Source organism: Stylophora pistillata, chromosome 5 (genome assembly GCF_964205215.1).
Source record: "Stylophora pistillata chromosome 5, jaStyPist1.2, whole genome shotgun sequence".
NCBI lineage: Eukaryota > Metazoa > Cnidaria > Anthozoa > Scleractinia > Pocilloporidae > Stylophora > Stylophora pistillata.
Genome location: NC_142523.1, coordinates 7,817,924 through 7,845,617, shown reverse-complemented (window position 1 = coordinate 7,845,617; position 27,694 = coordinate 7,817,924). Strand labels below are relative to the sequence as shown.

The 27,694-nt window shown below is 38.3% G+C and overlaps 3 protein-coding genes and 1 long non-coding RNA gene across 6 annotated transcripts; 1 reads left to right on the top strand and 3 right to left on the bottom strand.

The window, feature by feature from the left end:
- Window positions 1–63: 63 nt before the first annotated feature.
- LOC111340979 (uncharacterized) lies at window positions 64–10,777 on the bottom strand. The gene is made up of 9 exons (XM_022947908.2): window positions 10,535–10,777; window positions 10,003–10,375; window positions 7,234–7,490; window positions 6,001–6,139; window positions 4,975–5,555; window positions 4,368–4,522; window positions 4,200–4,248; window positions 4,027–4,111; window positions 64–3,786 (listed from the first exon to the last, which is right to left on the bottom strand). The coding sequence occupies exons 2-9, from the start codon at window positions 10,292–10,294 to the stop codon at window positions 1,448–1,450; spliced, it is 3,897 nt and encodes a 1,298-aa protein (XP_022803643.2). The 5' UTR covers window positions 10,295–10,375; window positions 10,535–10,777; the 3' UTR covers window positions 64–1,447.
- Window positions 10,778–11,164: 387 nt separating this feature from the next.
- Window positions 11,165–12,613, top strand: LOC148730063 (uncharacterized). The gene is made up of 2 exons (XR_016001454.1): window positions 11,165–11,297; window positions 11,529–12,613. It is a non-coding gene; the product is annotated as an uncharacterized LOC148730063 (long non-coding RNA).
- Window positions 12,614–13,344: 731 nt separating this feature from the next.
- LOC111340992 (uncharacterized) lies at window positions 13,345–20,842 on the bottom strand. 3 transcript variants are annotated; one of them, XM_088760602.1, is made up of 9 exons: window positions 20,594–20,839; window positions 20,095–20,360; window positions 19,009–19,235; window positions 18,220–18,352; window positions 17,126–17,334; window positions 16,042–16,184; window positions 15,625–15,664; window positions 15,424–15,517; window positions 13,345–14,041 (listed from the first exon to the last, which is right to left on the bottom strand). In XM_088760602.1, exons 2-9 carry the CDS (start codon window positions 20,306–20,308, stop codon window positions 13,395–13,397), a joined length of 1,707 nt encoding a protein of 568 aa, XP_088616728.1. In that variant the 5' UTR covers window positions 20,309–20,360; window positions 20,594–20,839; the 3' UTR covers window positions 13,345–13,394. The 3 variants fall into 3 exon arrangements, with proteins under 3 accessions (XP_088616728.1, XP_088616729.1, XP_022803655.2); XM_088760603.1 differs by having other exon boundaries at window positions 20,095–20,165; window positions 20,594–20,835; XM_022947920.2 differs by having other exon boundaries at window positions 20,095–20,842.
- A 190-nt stretch (window positions 20,843–21,032) lies between these two features.
- On the bottom strand, window positions 21,033–26,893 carry LOC111340983 (uncharacterized). Its single transcript, XM_088760604.1, has 7 exons — window positions 26,214–26,893; window positions 25,047–25,270; window positions 24,170–24,299; window positions 23,286–23,421; window positions 23,115–23,154; window positions 22,942–23,023; window positions 21,033–22,452 (listed from the first exon to the last, which is right to left on the bottom strand). The coding sequence occupies exons 1-7, from the start codon at window positions 26,518–26,520 to the stop codon at window positions 21,746–21,748; spliced, it is 1,626 nt and encodes a 541-aa protein (XP_088616730.1). The 5' UTR covers window positions 26,521–26,893; the 3' UTR covers window positions 21,033–21,745.
- Between the last annotated feature and the right edge of the window lie 801 nt (window positions 26,894–27,694).

The following is a 27,694-nucleotide window of genomic DNA, read 5'->3' as shown; positions in this document are numbered from 1 at the left end:
GTTTGGGACGAAAAATACCTCATCACCCGGTAAAGTGCATTTAAAACCCTTTGGTACGCAGGGTACGTCATCCGTGATTGCAGTTTATTTCGTTCTGAAAAAACAAACATTAACCATTGCGCTCTTAAGATCTCGCTAATAATTCTTCTCACTGCTTGCCATACAACTCTTATGATCTTAGGTTGGAGGATTTGGTCTTGGATCAGCTAATAATCCTCTAATTCATATTTTTCTTTATCCCCATCACTTTTTTACATTTTATTTTATCGTCGTCGCTTTTCTGCTTGAGATTGTTATGATATTGTAAGGAGAAGTTTTGCCTCGATCATTATAGAGAGCCAAAGGGTAATGAACAACCTCCAGCAACTAAGAGAGTGCCAGAGAAAAGACAATGAAAATCACTCTAATTTCTGCGTTTATCTACGATGCATGCCTTGTACTCTTAAATCAGACACGCTGTGGCCAGATACTAAACAAAAGAACGAAAAAGGGAGCTGGTGGTTGGCACATTTATACTACGACGACGAAAATGGAATAACTCGAAATTTCATCATAAAATTGGTGTTTCATTGTCTATATTTAAATCTCGAGAGTACGAAAAACATGAAGACTCGAAGGTAAGACCATTCACTGAGAAAAGTCAATTCTGATAAATCTTGAAAAGCAGCGCAGAAAGAAGATAGCAGGCTAAACGAATCCAGGTCTCCTATTGTAGGTGTTCTTCATGGAACGATAACAGCCGGTAAACCGTTTTCTTGGGATAAAATGTTTTTTGCGGATGGACAGTCCGATCTTTGTTCTCTTTCAGATAACTTTAGCTCACTCCGAAAAAACTTTCCTACTCAGAAATACTATCAAGCACGATAATAATGTCGCATAATGCGTACCAATTCATTATTTTTTAATTAACCAAGAAGGAAATTAATCATGATCCAATCCCAAACTACTAATATATTCCCATTTAGTCTGGATTTTCGTCGTGCATTTCCCTATGCTGATGATCTACCGTATTTCTAAAGTCGTTTCAGTTCCCCTGTGTAATTTCAAGGTCGTTTACCTTTCACAGCGTGCCAAAACATTTTGATATTTCGCCTGGAGTTCACTTTACGGACTGCGTGAATGTCTCATGGCGCAGCTTAAACGTTTTCTAGTGATCAGGTTCCATAGAGGTCTTGCTAAGGTGCTTCTCTCGTTGGCACTCTTTACTTACGTCCTAAGTCTTCTGAACTGACTCGCTGACTAGCCCTAACCAGGCTGGTGTTCGGACCATTTTCTACCATTATGTGCGATTATTCGAAAAATTTCCCTACCGTGACAATTCTAGAGTTCATGGTAGGGACTGTGATAATTTCTTAGCACTCAGCTTAGATTCTTTAATACTGTCAGTTTCCTTTGGTTCCCAGCTAAGGCGCTCGTCACTTTAGCATTCTTTACTTCCGTCCTGAGTTCAGTCAGTAGGCTCTTCAGATGGTTTTTTTGCGATATTTTTCCGTATTACTGCGCCCCTGCGCAATGTGATTCCTCGATAACGATTTGCGCCGCTTCTTTCTTCACAATCGGTTTGTTTGAAGGCGTTGAGATTCATATCTTCTGTGCTGTCACCTGACTCACCTCTGGTGACAGAAAGATCAGGATCGTGTGAGTCCCTCCAAGAACTGTAATCTGGTTCTTTTGGACATTCGAGGGCACAATCAGGTCTCATTAGAGAATGTTGATTAGATCTTTTTAGAGAATTTGGGTTTGAGTGTAATTCCTCCAAGACACTTGAAACTTGTTCATTCAGCGCTATGTTGGCTCTTAAATACATTTTAAGTTCCATCCAAGAACTATATTCTGGTTCATTTGGAAATTGAAGGACGTAATCGGATCTCTGCAAAGAGTTTCGATTTGAATGAACGCAGTCGCGTCGTCCCAAAGAGTTTGGATTTGAGCTCATTAACTCCTCCAATGCGCTAGGACCTCGTCTGTTTAGCGATGCGTTGTCACTTAGATAACGTTCCATCGAAGATTTGCAGTTTGGTTTATTTGGAAATTCAAGGACATAGTCAGATCTCTCCAAAGCTTTTTCATTTGAATGATTATGAATGCAGTCGGGTCGTCTCAAAGAATTTGGATTTGAGCTAATTAACTCCTCCAATGCGCTAGGGCCTCGTACGTTTTGCACTACGTTGTCACTTAGATAACGGTCCATCGAAGAACTGTAATGGGGTTCAATTGGACAATTAAGGGCATCGTCAAATCTATGCAAAGAATTTGGATTTGAATGAACGCTCTCGGGTCTGCAACTTAATTCCACTAGCGTGCCAGAATCTTGTCCATTCAACGCTACCTTGCTCCTGAGATAACGTTCACTCATGAAACGGTATTCTGGTTCGCCTAGACCTCCTTGGGTAGAATGAAGTCTCTGCAGACTTAAAGAATTTGGATTCCAGCTTAGTTCTTCCAATGCGCAGATACCTTGTCCACTCAGCGTCACTTTGGTCTTGAGATAGTTTTCCATCATAGGGCAGTAGTCTGGCTCATTCGGACACTCGACTGTGTATCCAAGTCTCTCTAAAGAATTTCCATTTGAATGAACACAAGCGTTTCTCCTTAAACTATTTGGATTTGAGCTTAGTTCTTCCAATGCACTAAAACCTTGTCTGCTCAGTGCCACATTACCCTTCAGATAATTTTCCATCATAAGACAATAGTCTGGTTCATCTGGACTTCTAAGCGCACAATCAAGTCTCTTTAAAGAATTTGGAGATGAATGACCGCAAGCGCCTCTTCGCAAAGAATTTGGATTTGAGTTCAATTCTTCCAAAGCGCTAGGGCCTCTTTCGTTTAGCACCACGTTGCCACTAAGATAAAGTTCTCTCCAAGAACTGTACTCAGGTTCATCTGGACCTTTCAACACACAGTCGAGTCTCTCCAAAGAATTGGGGGTTGAATGAACATAAGCAGTTCTCCTTAAAGAGTTTGGATTTGAGCCTATTTCTTCCAAAGCGCTAAAACCCTGAACACTCAGCGCTACATTAACATACTGAGAAGGAATGTTAGACCTTTGAAAATAGCATTCCTCTAAATAGCCGTCTGTAGAAAGACGACCCAAACTTGATTTTCTTGAAGACGTAGGATTGATACGCCTTATCATGTTATCAAGTGTGAAAGGGAAAATTTGTACATAATGATCAGCGACCTCAGATTCTTCAAAGAAGCGTTTGTCAAGAACCTTCTGCCTCTCCATGTGGTCACATTTAGGGGCATAATTTGATGGAGCTGTGGAAACGTCCTTATCAGGTGTTTCTAGCCGGTTCAAAATGTCTACTCTAGGAGACACGAATACATAATGATCAGGCACTTTTGAGCCATTAAAATAACGTCTATCCAAAACGTTGTATATTGAATCATTTTCGCAAGTGTCACGTGACGAACCATAACGACGAGGATAGACTTCGTCCAAGGTACAGTAAATTGGTTCTTCCGATGAACTGGCGCCACACTGAGCAGATCTCTCTGTATCGTCAAGATAAGGTCCCTCAAGGACATAGTAAAATGGCTCTCTCTTGTTGCAGTGTATATTGGCACCATGTCTATTGATTTCTGAAACCTGGTCAAGAAGTTTTCCAGGATTTTCTAAAACGTGATAGAAAGGTTCTGGTTGAGATGTAGCCGCAATTCTCGGAATTTCAATCGGGGCGTACAAGTGGCTGGCTCTGTCTTCTTCCTCAAGTGAACCGTTTACATGAGATTGAGACATGTCGGTTAGCCATGGTGGAACACAGTTGGTTGACATCCGTAGCGCTGAAAATAAAAAATACAGTCACCTGAGAGATCGAAGAAGTTCCTAAAACCTTCACAGTCCGGAAAATTAAAAAGCCCTCCCTAACCCCCCCCCCCCCCCGCCTTTCACTCCTCTCTCCAAACTATTTCAGATCAAAGCTCAACGATAACGACGTTTACTCCTCATTACAAACTGGTCGAGCCATAATGGCTGATCGATAATCACGAGTAAATGAAATCTTTTTAGTCGTTCAGACTCACTTTGGCTTTTAAATCCAGGTGTGTTGTTGTTGCTTTTATCTTTGTTCGATGGATGTGGTCTTCGTTGCTTCATCACTATTACTTCCTGTAAGAAAATTTAGATGTTGAGATTAAAATATGAAATTAAGCAGTGAGACTCGCTACTCATCCTTGTCATACATATAAGAGCTCACCGTTGTCCCATCGCTGACGTACCCTTCAGAGTTTGCGCGATGCCTTTCTCTGTGGACACATAAAATCGGAATGAGTGAATTTGTAATGACAGTATAAAAGGATTACAACAAAGCAGTTGAAAAATTATCTATAAAAAGCATTGTGGGTTATGTCTGGGTTATAATTACTTTAAGTAGTGGCGACGGTAGGCAATGATGACGGCGATGACGGCAGCGAATACTAGCGCAGCGGCTATTCCAATAATGAAAATTGATGATGAAGAAGAAGATTCCTTGCTTCCTTTATTCTTTTGCCGAGAGTCCGAGCTGATAGAGGGAGGAGCCTGGTTAACAAAGAAAGATTAACACAAATTTAAGGCTCATTTTAAAGTGATCAATCTTGAGAAGTCAAAATTTTCTTAGTGGTAATTTTCAGTCCATGTTCATCTTCTCCATAGTAAGAGGTCAGTTATTAGCAGCTTTAAAATATATTTCTCTTTTGCTTTATTTCGTTTTAATTTCTTGATAAGCTCATATATGGCAGTCTCCTTGGAGATGTAGGTAGATTTGTACCTCGTAAAAAGTAGTATACAACATCATGGATTAGCTCTTTTTAGGTTTTTTCTCTGTAAACGGGCATCGGGCGTATAAACAATTACCGTTCCACTTTCTGCACAAAGAAGCACTTCAAGCCACTCTCCACTCGCTCAATTAAGACGCGACTAGGTGCATCAAGATGATTTACAACAAGGTGAAAATGAATTATTGTTCTAGCCCTCATGTATTTGAAACTTACTTTTGGTGAGGAGTTTGTCGGTTTGGTATTGTTGGTCTTCGGATCCACCTGGCCTAGTGTCCGTGCTGTAGGCTCCGTTGGTAGAGTCTCGGCGACAGTCGGCTGAGTGGCTGGTACTGAAGCTGATGTTGTTTTGATAGTCACCTGGGCATGGGGCCTATCGATTTCTGGTTCTGTTAGTGATCTTTCTAGGGTATCGAGTGGTGCTGGTGCAATTTCCGACATGGTCGTTTGAGTTTCGGATCCTTCCGCAAAAGTTTCAGAGGCGATAGACTGTAAAAGAGATGGTGTCGGTGACATCGCAGAGACATGTGAATTTGAACTGGAAGCCTTTGGGTGGATTATAGACATTGTCGGTTGTAGAGTCGAAGCCTTCAATGAACTCACGGAGATAATTCTATGTGTGGCGGATGCTTTCGGAAAGAGCGAAGTTACGGAGATGCGAGATTGGGTGGCGATAGCTGTCGATGAGACGCCGTGAGAGATTGTTTTAGAGAGGCCGTTTAATGAAGTAAACGATGCTGAAGATGATAACGATGGCATAGTGGAGGAACTTGTTATGACTGGCTTGGTTACGGGACCTATGAAAGGGGATACACTCGATTACTTATTAATAGCTCAAAGGCTGGGATGAATATCGAAGAATAATAGGAACAATTTTGCAATCCTTTTTATAGTATGCGAGCGCTTTGGATTTGCTTTGGTAGCTATGATTGCGAGAAAATATAACGTAATCCCAAAACACAAGTTACCATACAATGGACGTCTGAGGTCAAAACATGTTCCTAATAAATGTCAATGTCAAGCCATCTGCGGCACATTAGGAAACAGTAATGTAGTCTGTGACAAGTTTTTAATTTAGTAGCAAGTCTCCTCCAGAAAATGCCATACAGTTTTTTTTTCACAATAAGAATTAAAAAAAAAGCGAAACTCGTTTGGCATATTTTTCCTCCTTATTTAGCCTGAGCTAAGCGTTGGATTTTCAAATCCTTCAAGACGCAAAAATTATTTGACAATATAACTCACATGTGGTCTTTCCTTCCAGCTTGAACAACAGGCAGCTCCGTGTTCGTAGAGGTGAGCTTCCAATAAGCAAGGTGCACTCCACTATGAAGTTCATGATCTTTCCTTGGAAAAGGTTGGTACCGGGCACATTTCTATTTACCTAAGGAAAAAAAGCAAATTTTAAGCCGGCTTTCACTTTGAACACTAGATCTGTTATTCGGAACAGGATCCCACCCGAATTTCCACCGGGATAACGGACCTATTTTCGCCAGGATGACAGAGGGTTTTTGACCGGGATGGTAGCGAGATTCCCGCTTGGAATTCGGACGACGGGAACACGCCGGGATTATCCCGTGATTGCCGCCGTTTGTGCCAAAGAATACTTTGTGTCACTCGCACAATATTATTGAGGAAGTAAATTGTGATCAAACTGACACATTGGCCGGCAAAAGTGAAATACTGCTTTTCGGCTGCTTTTGTTAGCTTTTTAGAGGCCGTTTTAAGTCCTGCACCGTCGAATAAGATGTAGGGCCTATACAAATGCTTTATTACAGACGGTTAATGTTAAAAGCACCTCGGTTTTTATTCAATAACACCGGATGGTTATTACAAGGCTCAAAATAGATCCATGAATAGTCATCGGGATTCATATGATCCTATAATGGTGATCTTTCGTCAACGTTCGGAAATCCAGGATATCCAGTTTTTCTCTTTTCCTATCCGGTTCCATTATTACCAAAAATACAATGCAAAAATTTTGTGTTGAAGTTATTTTTTTTTAATTAGGACCGGTCTTCCATTGTAATTACGATGGAAGAAAAACTCTAAGTCCGCGTCGGTACGTACGCTGGAAAGTCTTCGTTACGTAATATCCGAACATTGTCAGAACACAATTCAAAGAAGTCATTTTGTAAGTACACTGCAATATCATTCATCAATATTACTTGATTTCAAACCCAAACGTTGCCATTTTAGTCTACAAGAGATAAAACCGCTGACAAAATTTAGCACATCGACGCAGAAACGAAGAGTTGATTTCTTTTCGGCCACAATAGCGTCATCAACTTGTCTAAATATAGCTTTGGATATTGTTGTCTAAAGCAAATAACGTTTCCAGCACAATTCTCCGAAAACGCCGCGGGTACGACTGAATTATTATTGATGCGTCCGAGAAGTCTTAGCAAGAAGCGTTGCTGAAATAGTAGAGTACGCTGCGTAACAAGTATGAAGTTACTAGTAAGGAATTGAGCTTACCCTTAAAAAGTAAGGATCCGTTGGTTTTCGCTGGCCAATTGTGAAGAGTTTCGTTACAATATTGGAATATTGACTCAACCGGTGCCTTGTATCCCAGCAATCTGCAAACCACGACATGGGAATATTCAGTGAGCATGTCCATAGCGACCAGAATCCAAATACTGGTCGAAGTGACATGTATCTTCGTTCTCCAATCCCTATTGATGGTATTCGGCGGTCTCCACTCTCACGAGTAAATGCTGCTGTGAAACTGCATCCTGAAATTGTGGGGAAAAAAAAACTCGTAAAATATCTCTTCGAAATTTTTTTGTATAGTCCAGCATTATACATCGTTAAATCCGTTCTACATCCCACACTAAACAGATTGTGCTACACAGTTAGCATCCTTCTATTGAAGTGATTCTGGTTGCAAAAGACAACAGAGTTCATAATGGAAATTGACCACAGTAAAAAATTAACAAGAGCTGTCTTCTCGAGCCTTAGACGTTCGACAGAGTGCAGCATCATATTTTTTGTGACTTTTGCAAGCACTTGATTATGTAATTATATTTTATAATTCAGTACGGAATTGCTTCAAAATGTGATAAACGACGCGTGCGTGTCCGAAATTGTTTACCGTCATATCTCCTCCAGCGTCATGTCCGTAGTTTTATTGTGTCTGATTTCTTAATTAGGATCTGTCTATCCGGTTGGTCATCAATTGCAGTTTTCAGGATTGTTTATTTTATTTTACAAATCATACTGACCAATGGTATTTTTTGCGACTTCAAAATGCAGATTTTTCTCCTTTAGAAACTTGGTTCAACATATCTGGAGCTTGAACCCCCAGAATGATTGGCCCGAGATCTCCATTTACGTTTTTAGGCTTTTTTCACTGGGAAATGGTATAGAAGAGGCATAAATGGTTCTCACGAATCAAGACTAACTTAAACCACCAACTAATATAAGAGGTTCGCTTGACGTAACCACAATTATTTATCAGTGGATATACTTAACTTTCAGTTACCACCTTTTTTAGATTTAAGATAAGGTAGACAACCATTTGTTTCGACAATTTCCAATGACAACAAAACCACAACTTGAGCCCAATATCAAGCGGTGTATAGCTGTTGATTATCTTGACAAAGATTTATCCGGCATGCAGCCCATCTAAGTTAATTTATATTTTGCTTGCCCAAAAAAGGTTCATTACATTATATTGTTGCAAAGTTAAGTTAACTTCCTGGCGCATGATGAAAAGAATACAGCACAGAAGAGTTGTAGACAGAAATGTTAAGAACATTTTTCAGTGATGAATTGAGAGCTAAAAAGGTTGACAAAATGGTTATGACCATAAAATTCATCAATAGTTCACGGATATTGAACTACAGTGCAACACGCTATCGATTTCAGCATTATAAGACTAAAACGTTATTTTCAACAAAAGCTTGGGGAAAGATTAGGTTTTGAGACATAACAGGTTTTGTTGGTGAAATTCCTGTTAAATCCGGCTGATCTGGAAGATTTGAGTCTTCATTGTCTCGAAAGATCGCAGCGAACTTAAAGAGCTAGTGATTACCCTTGTGGTCTTTCTCATAAAATTAATTCCAGTATCAACACGACTTTGGATAAATCTAAATGATACAGAAGCTGTATAACTTGTAACATTGGTTACTCCTGTAACTAGAATTATGAAATATGCTGTACATCGAATTCGTGGATTATCTTTAAGCAAATTTTCCATCAAAGTTTTTTTGAGAGAAACGACACTCGTAAATTATATTTAGTTTCACAAATTTCAAGGTCAACTCGCTCATGATTGTCTTAGATCAGAATTGCGCCAAATTTGTTTATTCAGTTCATATGGGTTCCACGAGTATTGTTCTCTGGGAATAGCACATTGCTCCTCGTTCCCAAAAACTTGTTTAAGTGGACACCTGATCTTGTCTTAAAAGACGGTATTTTAAGAAAAATAATTTTTCCTGCTGTATTGAGCCGCCCAACTACTTTGAAATTTGTTTACGATTGAAATCCTCGTGTTTGAAGAGATTTGTTTTCGGGACGCACTTTGTAGGTGCAGAAAAATGTTCACTTTCAGAAAATAAATCAAGCAATTCTCAAAATCTCAACTTATTTCCTAAAAAGATTAAATTGTACCAAAAATTAGCTCACAGGAGTTTTGAAAGCATTCCACAGCTTGCATCAAAACAACACTTTTGAGTCAAAGACAATTTGGAATTTTACAAGTATTCTTGGATGGGCCACAATAATCAAGTGCCTTACAGAAAAACAAAAAGGTCATATGTAATGATGGAAAGTTTCGTTAGCCTAAGTCCTCATTAACTTTTAGAGAAGTCTTTTAATCCAGTTCTCGGATAAATATATAAAGCCTCAGTTGAGCAGATATCGAGATATCAGTGTGAGAAAAATGAATGTTAATTTTTGCTCCCTTGTAATCATGTCCATATGTTTTGTGAATATGACTAAATTTGAAAGTTAATAGCTGACTAACATGGCAGGGTATTGGCAATTTAGTTTAAAGTAACGCTTTGGTTTTTAGGTTACGTTTGGTTGTTATATTAACATTGCAAAAATCTACGCGTTTTCAAAATGCTATAAAAGTGTGTCAGACAGATTGATGAGCTCGATTCCATTTCCTTTAGTTAAAAAGTACGGCTCTCTTGGCGCCCCATCTTGTCAGTAATATATAAAACCTACCTTTGCTATTGAGTTTTGTTCTAATAAGAACCCTACAATTTTTCATTACATAGCTTCACTGTATTCTCTTACCACGGTAGTAGTGACTTCTGCCTTGTTTATTTGGGAAACAAGACCATCTCTTTTGGTGAAACATAAATGTGGCATTCCTAGAAGGACATATACAGGAACATTTTTTGCGTCTCAGGTTAAAAGCACCCAGTGTTTTGCATCTAATGGCTGGATTTGCGCCTCTCTTCTGACACACTGAAGCAGGAATATCAATCGAATCTCTGCCATTGCTTCGCCTCAAAATCTCGAAGTTTTGTTCCAAAGTAAAAATGATGAAACATTGAAATATCAGTGCCAAGAATAATGTCTTCATTTCTGATGGTTGAAATTTTTTTTTTGCCAAACTGAACTGCTTCCTTGTTGTCCTAAACGACTACGTGCTTTCGGCCAAGTTCTAAAATATAAATGATGTAGTTGTTAGGAGGTATAAACACATATCAGTATCAAGTTTGCATCAAACTTTTTATACACGAAATAGAGAACTTCCAGCGTAATTGTGATGTTTGGAAAAAAATGCGCAAGGTCCACTTTCCATTTACCCTGCGTTACTTACCAAAGTCAGACTCCCGGCTAATAGCGGGCTCGTGAATTGAAGAATTGCAAACTGTTGAAGCGGAGACAAAATTCCTGAGTGTTTTAACCAGTCGACCTTTATCATTCAACTGATATTATTCCAATACAAACAGAAGGCTAATCATTTGACTCTTTCTTCATTAAGATGACACCGAAGAGATCTATAATATCCACTATTTCTGCTTCACTGACTGGTAACAATGACAATTAAGTACAATTTTCGCTGTTTTTGCGAGAAATACTGGATTTTTCTTTTTTAGAAATTCCGTGGTCGCGTTCTGAAGTAAATCTTTCAAAAGCACTATAGACCCTGATTTTATATATATATATTAATAGACTTTTACAAGATATAGTGCCTCATTTCTTATCAGAGGCCATAAATCCTGATTTAATGATATACTTACCCTCGACTTTATCTTGTTGACGTCTTAAGGACAATGTGGAACTCTTTAATTATCCAACGACAAGGACTCTTTTCTATGACCCACTTCGTAATTACAGGGGATCAAATATTCCTAATAATGAATGTCTCAAACTCGTGGTAGTCACCATATTATACCAGTAATTCATTACTCCTTTGTATCGCATTAACGTGTTCCTTCCGAAATACTTCAAATATAAAGTGTTTTCTTTCTGTTTTTCTTTCTTCTATTTTTTCACTTTCGTGCAATTTGCATAACCCTGTCCCATTTCTCTTTGCAATGACGTCGGCTGACGCAGTCACATGCTCATACAGGAAACAGGTACGTACCTTCAAGAGAAATTTTCAGGTTTATCATATACTAAATGAAAGTTTGCTGTATCATGAATAGAAACATTTTTTCATTATTCGTAGAGGGGTGATATTGTGCGAGGTCATGACCTTTCAGTATAGACCATGTTTAAAAAGAAGCGATTTCAAAACACTTTTTCCTTCTATTTCCAATGTCGGGACACAATGGTTACTAGCATAGCCGTCTGTATCTTTTATTCAGAATTCATCGTTGTCACCTCAGTCAAGTCGTTTCAACGAACGTCATTTGAGACGTCGAAGAATATTAATAACCTGATGCCAACTATCAAGGTGGGAAGACAAGATCAATGAAACTCACCCAATTCGAGGTCCCTGTTTTCAAAGCAAACTTTCAAAACTTTACTGAACTACACCGGCGGAGTTTCAGAAGAGTGTTTGTGGGGAAAAAAGCGTTTTGAGGGAGGTTGAAAGTAAAAACTGACAAAACACTGAGCATGATCAATCTTTTCACTGGGTTAGTCTCTTAAATAAAAACACATGTTCTTTAGTTGGAGACAAGGCTAGGTAAACGTGGAACCATACAGCCATTGAAGTTAATTGCAGTTATGTCAATTTCATGTTTAATTACCGACAACCTCGAGCATGTATTCGTCCAATTTGGTTAATTACGTTAAATTGTAGTCCTCTAAACTCCGAGTTAAACTTTGTCTAAGCCATTAATTATCCTATATTGTGCTGTGTAGTTCTGTGTAGTTTGCACAATCATGATTTGTACAGAAATTCGTCCGTGTTTTTCTTAGTTACACTGTTAATTGGATGGATATGATAAATAATATAATAAGATAAAGTCTTATATGAGAACGATCCTTCGCAGTAAAGCACTATTTGAGCAATAGTGAAAATCAGACCTGAAAAAAATTTCAGGCCTGTACGGGATTCGAACCACTGATTCGAACCACTGATTCGATATAAACCCGTAGATGATAAATCTACGGGTTTATATTGATGGCCTGCTCCCAGTTGGCTTGTTAGCTCAATTGGTAGAGCGCTGCACTAGTATCGCAGAGGTCAGTGGTTCGAATCCCGTACAGGCCTGAAATTTTTTTCAGGTCTGATTTTCACTATTGCTCAAATAGTGCTTTACTGCGAAGGATCGTTCTCATATACGTCTCATAACCGCAGTTCACACATATGTTTCATATGTTTGTTGTTGTTAAGATAAAGTCTATCCCTTAAAAACAGAGATTTTCTCACAGGTATCACATAGAGGTAATAGTTCCAATATGAAACCTCGCCATTTATCATTAAATTTTACTTTTGAATCAAGGAATAAAAACTCATAATTCTCTACACGAAAGTTCATCTTACGACCACAGGAAGCTCCATACGTAGACAAGAACGACGTCTTCTGCTTGCCATTAATGGGCTCATTTCCACTGCCAAATATGTTTGTGGGTAATTGATTCTCAAAGGTAAACTGCAATATCCGCATATTTCAGTATATTGAACTCGGCATTCGAAGAGGCCTCCAAGATCACAGTTATGCACAACTACCATCAGAATTACAAGCTACCCACTCAGTTCTTTATTCAATTTTATTTTATTTAGCTTCGCCAACCGGTAGGGACACCGCAACAGCTTGCACCTATTACTGCGGGCCCAATAAACCCACCCATCCCACCCCAGGGGAGGACATCCATCACACAGTAATCTCGTGTGCGGGAAATTAACGTCTCCTTCCCCAACCCTGCAGGAGATGGGACCTCCATTTATTCGTCCCTATTCCTATCTGGAATATCTAACCATTTCTTTATGTTATAGAAAGGCAGAAAATTCTTCTCAATTATTTTAAGACCCTGAGTGTTGGTCCGGCCGGGGCTCGAGCCCTCGACCTCCCTCACATCAGTCCAGCGCTCTATCCATTGAGCTAACCGGGAGGCGTCCAAATTCTTGGGTCCTTCTCCACACTAATCAGACCTTAATTAGAACGAAATCACATTTGGGAGCGAGGAACGCTCTAATATTTGCCCTCAGTCTTAACTGTTATTACATATTGATTACTCGTCAAAATTATATTTATTTTAGATATTATACATGAACACCATTCTTATTGTGTTTTATTCATAATTCCTTCACGAGGCTCTTCTTCAATGGTAATGTAAATTGGCTCGTATGTACCATCTGAATCAGCATTTGAGTGAATACCATAAATATGAGATTCGTCCACAATGCTGTAAATAGGCTCATCTATAGCTAACGCCACAGGATTATGATGACTTCGTTCTTCTGCACTTTCAGCGTACGGTTCATCTAACACGTTGTACACAGATTGCACACCATGAAGATTGGCAGGTCTCTCCAATTCGTTGTCAACTGTCCCTTTCATTGATGTAAAACCATAATTGACATTTCCTATTGCAACTTCTGCATAAGGTTTCACAAACGCATCGTCCACCGGCTGAAGATAATCATCAGGTCCCTCGACAGATCCCTGTAAGGGTGCCAGGGATGGTACCTCCCTGACATTGTACTCGCAATAGTCCACTCGAAAGGGACCACATGGCTGAATCTTGATATCGGTTGTTTCATAATAGTTTGAAGCTTCTAGAGCTCCATCGGCTGTTTTCTCGTTGCGTTTTGGCCCATAAAAGTTTCCCTCCTTTGTAATGTAAACAGACTCGTACACGTGATTTTCGTGAGAATCTCCATCGGCACGTTGTGCAGCATTTCGCTGAATTGGCATTTGATAGATAACTGTAAGATACATATTGATTAAAAAAATCAATACTGATCATGATCAAAATGGAGGTGTCAACTGCTTTGAAGTGACCATTAGTATTTTTCGCCATTACAACTGCCATACGATTCATATTCCTTTCGTACACTTTGCTGGTATTGCTGTTTTAAGATGCAAATGGTCATTATCTATGGGGAGGGGAGCATTGGAGAATTTTGGTTTTTTTTCATGATAAAAATTACCTGATCTCCACGTAAGGCTCTGTAATGTTCTCATGATCCACCCTTCCCCTCCACTATTTAACAATTGATCCATGCTTTAGCGTGCACTATCGAGTTATGAGGCACGTGGGAAGTTTGGAGAGTACGAAAGAAGCGTAAGAGTTGCCTGAGGCAATAGTCGAGGGTAACTCTAGCTTCTTCAGTGCTCTCCAAACCTCTCACGTGCTCCATAACTCGATAGTGCACAGCTAAAAGCATGAACCAATTGTTTTATAACATAGCCGGTGGAATTGTGCATCAAATCCGACGCGAAAAATGGACAACAATATCCGAAGTGGTTGTTCGCGGTAAGCGAAATATTAACCAAAATGGGAATTGGTTTCATTTCAAATTTTCTCTTGAAAGCTCGAGTTGTATTTTATTGCAGTTTAAATACAAAATTCAAAAGGCCGGAAAATTGTCCTCGTTTTGGAACTGGTGGGCCAAGTCTCTGTACCCATTATTGTCGCGAAATATATCATTTTTCCCCGCGCTAACAATGGCCGCTCGCGCAAAATAAAAAATTCTGGCGAAGCGATTTGCTCACGCTATCAGCGTGCACTATTGGCATTTTGAGCACGCTTACGTATATTTGATTGCATGGTTCTGCTAGCTTTGTTATAATGGCAGTTAACTGGCAATCAATCGTCTATATTCCCCTTTATACTCTGTTGTTGACCACTTATCCCTTGTCTGTTGCCCCTGAAAACCAAGCGATCCCCAGAACCTCCTCCCCTCTTCCCCTCGCCCATAAATAATGACTGGTCCCTTAATTGCAGTTGCAGTTTTTTTTTTAGTTGATGTCATTGCTTTTTTGATGTGTGTTCAGTTTTTTTGTTTCTCCTTTTTTATAATTGTGTCCAGTGAATGTCGCTTCACAGCAGAACATTTTATTCCAGGTCATAATGATTGTTGTTATATTGGTTGTACATACATACATAAATACATATTTATATACTCGAATTTTAGAGTAGCTAACGAGCTTATATCTTCCAGCTGAGACCACATAAAAAATAATATATAAATATACATACAAACTAATGACAATAATGATAATAATAAACGTAACACAAAAGTAAAGAAATGAAAATGTTATTAACTAATTATAAATCTTAAGTTTAAGTATGACATTTAGCTACCTGGTTCTCTCAACTCGAGTTCTTTGTAAATGTTTTCATCATCGATTTCCGGCTCGTGCGCTGAGCTTGTTTCACCGCTCACTACAGCTGTTTCCTGCAATACATGATGTGACAACGAAATATGGAACAGCCAAAACTTATGCAAACATCTTCATTGTAAATAAATGAGTATAAAACTCCAAGCATTCTATAGAAACCTACCTTCTTGTCCAAAGTTTCATTTTTCGCGCAGAGTTTCATGCTGTGGAAAAAAGAGCATGGCGATTGATTCAGATATCTACGATTAAATCATATTCCTTCATTTTAGTTTCGGAGAGGAATCCATCGCAAAAAATGAATAGCCAATTGCAATCCCGTGTCATGATCTTCGCGCACGTTGGCAAAATACATTGACCCTGGTTCCTACGGTATCTCGATTGTCTCTGGAATGAGGTTTATAGTTTGGTTTTTGTCTATTAAAATGATGCTCTTGAAGAGAAACTAATGAAATCCGTGAGGAATTGCTGCGCAAAAAGGTAGAGACATTGTTGTGTAGCAACATTTATTATAGTACCATTAAACACCAATTCACGAAGTACACCACTCGTCATAGCCACCCTAAAGTTATGACTCACTTACCCTGAGTAGAAGCGCCGATAAATCAGTAAAACGATAACGATGACAATAACCAAAACTGAAGAACTGAGACCTGCGATGAGGGCGACGGTTGATGAGTTTTTACCGACTCTCTGCTCACGGCCAAGACTGGGACGGGCAGTAGCCTGATGATGGGGAAAAAGTTATAAAGGCAATGATTTGTTTTGTCAAAGGCACACGAATCGTTGTTGTCGCATTTGAAACTTTGAGACGTATTCTTTTTATTTGTCTTCAAATTAGCCTGTCTAAACTGAATGTGGTTCCAGATTCCTAAAACTTTTACAGGTAGCTTAGCTTGTTCCAGGAACTGGGTGGTAAAAGGCAAAAGCGGAGCTAATGATAGACCGCGGTCTCTTTCCACGATCAGAAATTTCCCTGATTCCGACGTTTCACTACAATTTTCGTATCTGACTAAAACTTTTGTGGATATGTCTTAGCTTTGAAAACTTGCTTTCGATATCAAGACAACACTCCCTAGTTTCTTCCTATTCGTCTTTTATCTAAGTGTCTTCGATAAAACGATTGGTTAAAATTTGGGACCGGTCATTTTTTATTGCTTAGAGGAGATCGGAGAACTTGGGTTTTGTCACGATAAGATTTACCAGATCTCGTCAAAAGGCTTTTAATATTCGTATTACTCCCCCACTAACCCTAACCCTAAGCCCCCCTCCCATCTCCCCCTCGTTGGCAGTTAACAATGGCAATCAATTTTCCTTATTTCCTCTTTCATATTTTTTTGCAACGTCGACGAATTCCCTTCCGTTCCCCCTAAAATCCACGTGGTCCTCCCAGAATCCTCCATCCCCCTGCGATCAATAATTGCTGGTCAATTAAAAAAGGGACAAGCATATGTAAAACATCTGGTCTTGGAGTCAAAGGATGATAAATAAAAAAAATGGGAGTGATCGATTCATCTCGGACCATGGACAAAAAGAGAGTAAGATCAGTTTCTTTGGTGGGGTGCTGGAAAAAAATAAAACGAGTACGAAAAGGAAGTACAAAGTGAGACACGTTCGCAATATAAGCCAAACGACGACTTGTCCGGAGACAAAGTCAAGTTACCCACCTTTATTGTAGTTTTCGTGTCCTTTTTGAAGATCTCAGTAATTTTGGGTGTTGCTTTTGTCTTTGCTATTGTACTTGTTTGCAAAGTTTTAGCTTTCGCTGTTGACGTTGTTTTGGGCGTTGTTTCTGTAGTTGGTGTTTCTGAAGGGAAAATTGTTCTGAAAGACTTGGTTGATACCACAGGTTGGGAGGTTGGCGTTGATAAGGAGCCTGAAAAGAGCACATTTATTGGAGACTGCAAATATGTATTTGGTATATATGAGTAAGACTTGTGCGATAATCTCAGATTGGTATTTGTGTGGTTCATTTAAATGTGGGTTAATTTGACCTTCCTCGTGTGAGTTGATGTCGTCGATCTTTGAAACATGAGTACTGAGGCTCACAGTATTATTGGATTATTATTATTATTATTATTATTATTATTATTATTATTATTCATGCAGGCATCTGAGGCCCCTAACCAAAACTGCCTGCATTATATCCATTAATGCTGAGAGCCTCAGTTATTATTTATTAATTAAGATTGTTATTTCACATCAGTAACGAAGAAACATTGTCATTGTAAGGTGTGCACAACCGGATTTATTCATTTACTTTAGAAACTTTCCCAAATCAGATCTACAATGCACGATGGCACCCAAAACCTTTCATCAAAAAATTTACACGGTAATACCAAAGCAGTTTACAGCGAGCCCACTACAATATTAAAAAAACCGCAAGAAGGCTGAAATACGAAAAATATTACAGTGCAGTCAACCCACTGCGATATTGAGCGTTTTAGCTCGTTTGAGATTTTCCCTCATATTTTCCCTTCTAAAAAAAAGAGAAACCCGCCTGTTTTCCTCAGAAACTTTAACTAGATTGAATGTGTATACCCTCTCAGGCTGAAATCGGCAATATAATGCAGAGGGAATACAATATAATATTATGACCGTCAGTAATTATTTAGTACTATTGAATTCATCGTTAGGCAATCATAGTATTCGACTGAAGCAAAAATAAAGCTGAGAAATAGAGTTAGTAACTTGGAAATCCTACCTCCTCGGTACAGCATGGTATTTTTGTCGGTGCAAATGAAAGAGAAAGAGAACTTACAATTCACTTTGCCTTCGTATTTAAACAGCAACGCTGATGTGCTCAGGGCATTGTTTGTTGGATCAGTGCACTGGATACCAAGCTTGATAATTCGTCCATTTAATAAATCGGCATTAGACGAGCCCCTGTTTACCTGTTAACGGTCAAAGAAAGGTAATATGACAGGTAGATAACATGTCAATGTAGCTACTTCAGTAAAAAAGAGAGATTTCACTCAAGTGGAACCAATATAGGGCTGTTTTATCCTTTGATCTTCAGATTTTGTGCAATGCAATAAAACTCCTGCATCGTATTGGCTACAGCAGGTGCGTCAATCTTCTCAACGCACGATTTTTTCATGCGTCAATGAATTTTACCCCGGCGCAGGTTAATATGGCCATTATGTGTAGCATCTTTCCATCGAAGGTGTACCTTGTTTTGATGAATACTAACTTTGCAGCTTTCTTTTCAAATTAAGAATATTTCTTTCAACAAAGGCCGGGATGGCTTTGTAAATGTAAAAGACGGATCGATTGATCTTGAGGGTCAATCTTGGCGTTCACTGACGAAGCTTTCATTTCAAATTTTTCTTATTCTATTACACTTTCTTCCGCATAAACGTCAGTGAAGTTGATTTGCGCATTTCCGGCCTCGAAAATACCACTCCGAACGTATTATTTAAAGACTCCGGTTTGGCAGGCGGAAATACGATATACTCGTAAGTATACATAAACGCTGAATATCAACGTTTTAAACCACAGGCACGCTATATATATTTGATTACAATTATGGAAGCCACTCGCTTCTCACCTTCAGAAAATAAGGGAAATTGTGATTGTATCCTCTCTGTATAGTAAACAACTGCAGATCACCCGTCAGTGGAATCTCGGAACCATTGCATCCAATATACCAAGACTTATATTTGTCTACCCCGCAGTAAAACCAAAACCACGGCACTTTCACTCTTCTGGACTCACTATTCGTGAGTATGCGCAATGCATCGTCTTGGCCCTCGTTCTCGAAATGCCATGTAGATCCTTCAAAAAAAATAGATGTGTGGGAGTTTTCAAGGTTGAGGTATATCATTAAATACGCAGATTAGCTGAGTACTAATTTTATACTGAGAGGTAAAACATGATTTCGTCTAGGAGTTAAGGCAGCTTAAGGCCTATGAAAATTGAAAAAACCAATCAAAATGCCCATAAATCTCGAACAACTAGAATAGATCCTTCATTTAGTTGCAATTATTTCGATGAGGAACACATTTTGGGACGTGCTTATTGAAGCTCCTCGTTAAATATATTGGCAGTATTTTTCTCCTTTCCAACAACCTTAACTCTTTATCGTCCGAGGAAAAAACATACAAAATTGACCGCATTAATTGTTTTATTTTATATCGCTGCAGGTATTTACAGGAATGTAGATTACTTTATCTCATTACTAAAGTTACATAAATTTCTTAGGGTTTAGTTTATGTAAAAGAAATTGCGTTTGGGAGTCTAAGACAGGGGGACGACCTCTCTATATTTTCACTATTGATTATCGATCTGGGGTAATTCTCACCCAATACTGCTAGATAGGTGGAATAGTTATGAAAAATCGATCCTATTTTTATGCTATTTGTGAACATCCGAGCAGACTTATATTACATTAGGCTGATAAAGCTATCTACAATTCAAATTAGGCTGTGTTGGTTCGTAATTAAAGTAATTATAACGATGAAAAGAGATTTCAAAAACCAAGAAGAATGGATTATAAGACTGAGACAAAAACATGAATTGTACCATCACGTAACTATTATTTCAAGCTTTTCTGTGAAAAAGATAATTTACCTATCTTGGGTTAAGATGATCTCTACCGAAATCGTCAGAAAAAATCGTTTTGTGATGCACTCACCTAGCAGTTTACGAACGTGAACGTTTTTTAGGCATCTCCATTCATCGTTTGCGAGCATTAATGTGGCATTCCTACTGGAGCATGAACAAGTGAATTGATCGCCACTTTGACTAATCTCTTCAGCACTGAATCTTGCACAATTCACAATGTTGTTGTTCCTGCTGTTCCGAGTGGGCAGAGATAACTTAATTTGGAAGAGATCTCTGCCTTGCATCCATCCATTTCTTCCTTTTGGTCTTACCCTGGTGATCTCGAGCTCTGATGATCTCGTTAAGGTAATAAAGGAGATGGTAATAATCACGATTTTCGTAATATTGAGTTTCATCTTTCTTCACTAATGACCACCGTTTGCTTGGAATCTTGAAAATAATCTGCTCGCAGAAAGATCCAGCTCGTTTTCTTATCGACTTCAGAAAACTCGATGTAACGTTTCCTCAGTCACTTGACGTGTAACATTTCCCCTTAGAAAGTCAGTTTTCCCCTTAATATTTCGACATACCTTCTTGTTCCGGTCAAGCTATAAATTCCACTGAGCTCCTTTACTCTGCATCGTAAAACCGCGTCATAGTGCAAGCAAAAATTTCGTTCCTATTGAACCACGCTAAGTGCTCTCATCTTTGTTGACGTCTTAATTGTTTGTATATTGTTCCTCTGTTGTCTATCGCCGGTTATATTTACTTTGTTGTTAGTCCGCAAATAGGCTTAAGTCAAAGCAAAACACAAAAGTTATTGTTCCGATGAGCTTAAAATAGGACTTATGAACATGTTTGCATTTGACTTTGGCAAAAAAATTCCTTTTCAGCCAGCTGGTTCACGAACTCACTCTTTTGTCGTTGATATACATGTAAGCGTCACAGCGGCTTTAATACTTTTATTTAACGTAACTTGATTGGCTGGAACAGAGAAGCAACTATAGAAATGGATTTAGCCTGCATAAATCATACTAAAACCGTGAACCGTTCCGCATGGTACTTTTATTTTCGAATCATTACTGCAACTCACTATAATTCATCATAATTCAAAACAACGTGTGGGGAGTTAGTTTTCGAATCTTGAATAAGTTGGAATTTGAATACAAGGAACAAGGAGTTAAGAACGGACGATTTTGCTATGTCTGTAGCAATGAAAATGTTTCCTTTTATAAAATTAGAGAAAATGTGAGTGATGAGGCTAAAACAAGCACGAGTAGTCAAAGACCCAGTCAGTAATAGTATTTTTCGATAATTCTATTCAGCTTATTGTTATCTCTTACAAACTAATTTTCACCTCAGCCCTGCGTCTCACCACGGGGAACGTTTCTGACGAGCTGCCTAATCTTTCTAATCCCCTTGTCAGGTCTTGTTAATTTTTAACTAATAACATTTGAGACCATATTTGATGATCATATCAAATCTGACACTGCGTATTTTAAACCAGACTGTTATCAATGTTGGGTGGAATTGAGGAAGTACTCTGTCCTTTTTGACTTCCTAATTTCTTAGCCTTTACATGCACGTAGCTGGACTTTTTATTTCCACTCTCAGACTCCAGCGTTTGCTTGAGTAAGAAACAAAAGTACAACTGGAAGCCACGTTGGACTCACAGATATCCTCTGTCAAAGAAGTTTCTACAGTGCGACTGCAACAATCTACCTTTCCCTTCAAATGGAACTTCAATGAGATGGATACTCATCAACAGTATCGTAAATTGGCTCAGTCGTACATTTCAAATCATTCCCTTTTTCTGAGATATTTGGATTGAATTGTTCCAAAGTATGACTCATTGGTTCTTCCACTGACACAGCACTAGGATCACACGGGTCTTCTACACCTTCAGGAGCCTCTAAAATGTTGTATGCTGGGTCACTGTCATCATCATCCACAGGTGCCTCCAATGTGTTATAAACGGGCTCTTTCGGACTCGTGGAACCATATTGGCTTGATTCTTCCACATCTTTAAGGTAGGGTGACTCAAGAGTTTTTCGCATAGGCAGGGTATTTCCTCCAAGGCAGTGAGCAGTCTCTTCCAAAGTGCCGTGGAACGGTCCTTCTGAAGAGATAGTGCCGTTTTGGCCAGGTTTGTGAGAAACGTCACGGTGTGGTCCTTCAAAACCGTTAAACACCAGTTGAGCACCATTGATTTCTTCTATGAGACCAAAAACGGGTTGGTCTATACTCACGGGGCCATTTTTAGGGGGCCTCTTATCGCTAGCAACTGTATCCCGGTCGTCTCTGTGGCCATATACATTTAATCCCTCAGGAATGTCCAAGGAAGCGTACGCATGTTCTTTTTCAGAACTACCGTCATAACTTCCTCTTTCATATCTTGAATGTGCCTCGTTATCGCGAACAGGAACCTGATTGCTTGATGAATAAACGACTAAAACAAGGTATAAAAAACGAAATAGTGAACACTTTTAGATAGTGCAAAGATTGAAATGAAATTCTTTCCTGATTAATTCCCGTAATCGATCACCAGCCAGCAGTTTTCTTTCATTTTATAAGACGTTTCCTTTATGAATCTCATATATATTTCGACCAGTTCCTATTCACCAATGACAGCGAACCGATGTGCTATAAATTGCGGCATATAAATTTTCAACCTCGTCGCCTGACGAAGTCTAGCAGTATAGCAGTCAGAAGCGTCGCGATCAATGGCCTGAATCTATATCTTTAGACAAACGTTTAAACTTTCGTTTATCTAAAAAAATTGTCTATAATATTTTCTCATGTCTCTTTCCAGTAGCAAAGTATAATCACGAAACGCTTATTTACAAACTGCAGATGTACAACAGTTGCTGTATTCTTCATTCTAGATGATAAAAGCGCTTTTTCGGTGACCATATTGATAACGGCTGCCTTCACTTACCTACTTTTCTGTAAGCTAACTCGTTATAACCATTTGTATTATCCGATCCATTTTCCGCGCTCGCACTTAGCGTTGCTGTTTTCTGATACAAAATAAAAAAAAAATCAAGATTAAGGAGTAAAAAAAAAAAAAAAACAGGGATGGTTAAAAAACGACAATGTCTTTATCTGTACCTGTCTGTCTTCACTCTCTCTCCCAGGATGAGGGTCTCTCCTATCAAAGACAGAAAAAAATGAAAAGAAAACTCTGAAAAAAACACAGATAGTGTTAATTTTAAAGGTCATAAGACTCTCAGCTTTGACATTTTTTACTAGTCATTCCATTTGGAATTTAGACTCACTTACTTTAAATATTGGCGTCGATAAATCAAGAGGGCTGTAATGATAAGAAGTATGAAAATGACAGCGGTAACACCACCGATGAGGGCCAAGGAGATTCGTTTTCCATCTGCGTTTGGGCGAAAAGGAATTGTTATGGAACCTTGAAAGAAAAAATTCAAAAATAAGATTTCATAGATTTGCGGTTTTATGGAATTTATCGCGGGGGATACGAATGTCAAAATAGGACAAGATTCTTATTCTGAAAACTCCTTGAAATTTTTGTTTCTATAGAGATATCGATTGCATAGGTGAATTATACATCAATCCAAAAGAATCAAATACAGTGTGCTGTATATTTGATTACGGAAAAACATTGTTACATCTTCCAGTTATTACTTGCACTATGATTGGTCAATTTAGTGGGCCTTAATTCACTGTGCGGCTCATTGGATTCCAAGAACTCAGACAATTTTCTCCGGTACGGACCTCCTTAATGGTGAATAACATATATTTAGTGCGACTTCCAACACGCAAAGATAGACCTCTAGGCTTAACTGTCAGTTCGGAGTAGTTTTATTCAATTTGAAGAAGAAAAGAAATATCAACATCGGCAAATCTGGTTAAGAAAATGAAGACATTCATAAAAATGGCAATCATCATGTTGATGTAGGTGGTCACTACGTCGACATTAATGTCTTCATATGATAAGAGATTTGTTACTGAATTAATTTGACTTTTTTAAGTCGAGTATAAAAATACCTTAACACAACGTTACTTTACATCATTGTGTATTTTACTTGATCTAGACACCCTAAGCAATTTCTTGTTTAACTTTCATGATAAAGACGTCAAGGAAACAAAAGATAACGGAAACTCCGAATATTGTGTGGAAGTTTTTAAAAACTTACAATTAATGGATCCTTCAAATTTGAACAGCAACACCCCGCTTCTAGTCGAACCTCTCCGAGTGTCATTACAAATTATCTTGAGCTTGATTATTCTCCCTTTCAAGGAATCTTTGCTTGTCGTGTTAATTACCTATACGCAACACAACACCGCGGTCAGTACAATAATTGTCAGTAACACTCTGGTTATGTTCTACCGAGCTGAGGATATCCTAAGAGTGTACATGCTTCATTTGCACATTGGCTAATCTTTATCATGGCGCAGATGGAATTCAAAGTCAATTCCGTCTCACATTTCCGACTTGATTCGCGAAAGTGTTTTCAATCATGTATCAGAAATGTTTTGAGATTGCATTACTGCTCCTTCACTCGGCTGCTGTGTGATTGGTCTCATTAAAAACGAAAATCAAATTGGAGTCTCTCTCGTTTCCAGCGAAGATGCAAGCTTTGTTGTTTTAACATTGAATTCTTATTGGCTTCCTCTTAGTCTTTAATTTGTTTTAATTGGTCGTTTTCCCGGATTTGATTAGTGGAACGACTCTCAACAAAACCTAAAAAAAAAATAATGAAAGGGACTTGTAAAGTCAGCAACGTACGAGAACTCTGAAAAGCAATTCCTCTAAAATCTTGAGGGAAATCACCAGCAAAAGTTTTGGTGTTCAAGTAGAAAAACCAAATTACTAAAATACTTGTGCTTCTCTTTAGGAGCCCGTCTTTCATTCTTTAACCTATCTAAACGCTAATCATTGACCAATCAAAAACGATACACTTTGTTCAGTATATGTGATTACTATTATCATTGTCTGTTGTTCGTAAGAAAAAGAGTGAAGCAAGAGTTATTTTTAGTGAAGAGATAACTGAAAGAAAGTTTAAGTCATACCTTAATATAGTACCTTTTATTTTTGGCTATCAGCTCAAAAGGGTTGCTTTCAGTTGATGCATATTCGCGGCCACCACATTTGAAATACCTGGTGCGTCTATCCTGGGTACAATTATGCATGGTGTGACGCAGTTTTAATTTTTTTCTGTCATTAATGTTCAACACGCGAAGTTTGCTTCCTTTCATCTCGTCTCTAAAACGGAAGTGTCCCTCTGTGTCGCCTCCTGTTGACATATGTGTTAAGAATGAGTAATTATTTTAATAATTAATAATTAATAATTAATGAGTAATTATGAGTAATTATGGCACTGAGCATCACTTATCTACTGTGGAAGGAGTATTAGATTATTGATTTTAAAGGAAACTGTAGATAATTACGAAAAATTAAGGACGGCTGCATAAAAGGGGTTTATTTTCTAAGGGCGCGTTTTCTTTTTTTTTTTTTTTTTTTTTTTTATTACAGCATTGTTTATTACACTTACACATGTACTTACACTATAATTACTTTTTACACCATGTTTAAACTACATTAACTTACACTACTTACAATACATATATAACAATACAGTTACACTAGTCAAATTTAATTACAGTTGATCTATTTACACATTATTGTTTGCATGTTAATTGTCGAGTGACTACTGAGAATTCTGTTTGCTATTTAAACTACAAGGGAATTGAATTTCCAGAAATTAATAAACTGTTAAGTAAAAAAGATAGCGAAGAGGTCAAACTACAAAGTTGAAAAAAAAAAGACAATACAATCTTATAACGACAGAAAAAATTTCCATTTGTTCCTGAACTCCTTCTCGTTATTACAAGTGACAGCAATATATTTTTCTAGATAAATTTTGTCGCGCACAGGTGAGACGAAATCATCGAAACGGCAATTTATGGTATTTAAAGCGTTAACATATAAAAAATATTTGCCTAGAATAATGAGATGGTTGAGGGCTAAACAGTAGGTGTGACAGCGAATAATTCCGAATAAGGGCGCGTTTTCTTGCAGTAAGGTTTTGATAGTCATTATTCTGCATAATTAATGCATGACGCATGCCATAGCGAATGCCCTTGCGGAAGTTTATTCCATTGTTTGCATCGAAATGAAAATGAAATTTTTGATTCTTTTAATATGATATTTCATGTATTTCGTGGCATCTTACTCACCTAATAAAGTACGAACTTTCTCGTTCTCCTGGCAACCCCAAGTCTTGTTGTAAAAAACAAATGTCGAATAATTTTTGGGGCAGAGGCAGGTGCAGTCATCGCCATTACTTGTCCCTTCAGCGTTGAATCTCTCGCAATTGAACCTCTCACTACATAAAGATGAAGGAATTTTAAATGAATCTCTCTCTTTCTTCCGTCCGTTGTTAAAAGGTTGCTTTTTCCTAGAAATCTCGAGATCTGCCGTCATTGTATAGACAGTCTCCCAGAGCAAAAGAACCACCAAAAGCTCTATATCCCACATTTTCATATCTTCTGATTTTTAAGATCCAACAGACAGAGCTCAAAATGCCACTGCATCAAACCAACTAAGTTCCGGCGTTTGGTGTCGAATATATTTCTACTTGCTGTGAAGAATAAGCCCACAAGGCAAAAGAGTTATCTCGTTCGCCAAACGACACAGCGTGCTCGATAATAGAAAAAAAAAAAAAAAAAGCTTAGACAAAGTTATGTAAACAAAGGTCTACACCCAGCCAAAACCGAAAAATTATTGCCTGATGCACTTCCTTCCGAGTTATTTCGTTTTCTTTAACCCCATAACTCCCAAGATCTGATTGTTGTTTCTCACCTCTAACTGCTACACGTTTCCTCGTAAATTAGTTGCGAGAATTTGGTGTAAGATCAAGTTAACAACTTAAGCTGATAAGTTTGAATAATCTCATTACCAGTCTAGTGGATATTGTATGGATACAAGAGATTATAATCTCTTGATGGATATCATAGGGAGAAGTTACATGTTAATCATTTCTTGGAGTTAAGAGCTGCTGCCTCCAAATATCAAACATCGCCCGACAGTTAAAAACAATCGACCTCTATTTTATTTCAGAGAAAGAATCCCTATATAGAACTATTTTCGAAAATGGAGTTTCAAAGGTTCAGCGAATTTTATTGTTTGAGTAATGGAGAAATGTCCGATTTCGACCAGATGGGGCTTGGCGCGAACCCCAAAATAGGCAAATTTTGCGAAGTTGAGCAGCCTCGCAAAGCAAGTTAAGAAAAAAAATTCAGACTCTGTTTTATATCAACTAAAAGTATGCCATTTACGCTTTCTAAAAGAGGTAAGTTTATATTTTCTTCGACTTTTCTAAAAGTTTTAGAGGCCCATACATCAACTCCTTCTTAAACAAGGTCGTTTTGCGTAAATTTGACCCTAAATCCAAGGGCAAAAATATCAGCTGGTGCGCATCGTTTTTCTAATCAAAATAATTATTAGTCGTTCTTGACCTTTCGTTTCTATCATATAAAAAATCTACCGGCGGCTCGTGAATACTTACTTGTTGGGAAAACCAAACGTCCAAGCCATTTTCAGTCTTTTCGACGTATTGCACTATTCAAATTTCTGTGCCTTTCGGAAGGGAAAACTTTTAAAATTACACGGCCTGATTTGTTTGTAAATTTTTTAAACAATTCTATATTAGAAAAAA

Coding starts and splice junctions, on each gene's coding strand:
- LOC111340983 (XM_088760604.1), bottom strand. CDS start 26,520: ATGAAAATGTGGGATATAGAGCTTTTGGTGGTTCTTTTGCTCTGGGAG. Junction 23,024..23,114: donor GAGAGAGTGAAGACAGACAG/GTACAGATAAAG, acceptor ATTTTGTATCAG/AAAACAGCAACGCTAAGTGC. Junction 22,453..22,941: donor GTTAGCTTACAGAAAAGTAG/GTAAGTGAAGGC, acceptor ACCTTGTTTTAG/TCGTTTATTCATCAAGCAAT.
- LOC111340979 (XM_022947908.2), bottom strand. CDS start 10,294: ATGAAGACATTATTCTTGGCACTGATATTTCAATGTTTCATCATTTTT. Junction 6,140..7,233: donor CGGATCCTTACTTTTTAAGG/GTAAGCTCAATT, acceptor TTTTTTCCTTAG/GTAAATAGAAATGTGCCCGG. Junction 4,249..4,367: donor TACCGTCGCCACTACTTAAA/GTAATTATAACC, acceptor ATGTGTCCACAG/AGAAAGGCATCGCGCAAACT.
- LOC111340992 (XM_022947920.2), bottom strand. CDS start 20,419: ATGAAACTCAATATTACGAAAATCGTGATTATTACCATCTCCTTTATT. Junction 16,185..17,125: donor ACACGAAAACTACAATAAAG/GTGGGTAACTTG, acceptor CCCCATCATCAG/GCTACTGCCCGTCCCAGTCT. Junction 15,665..16,041: donor TATCGGCGCTTCTACTCAGG/GTAAGTGAGTCA, acceptor TTTTTTCCACAG/CATGAAACTCTGCGCGAAAA.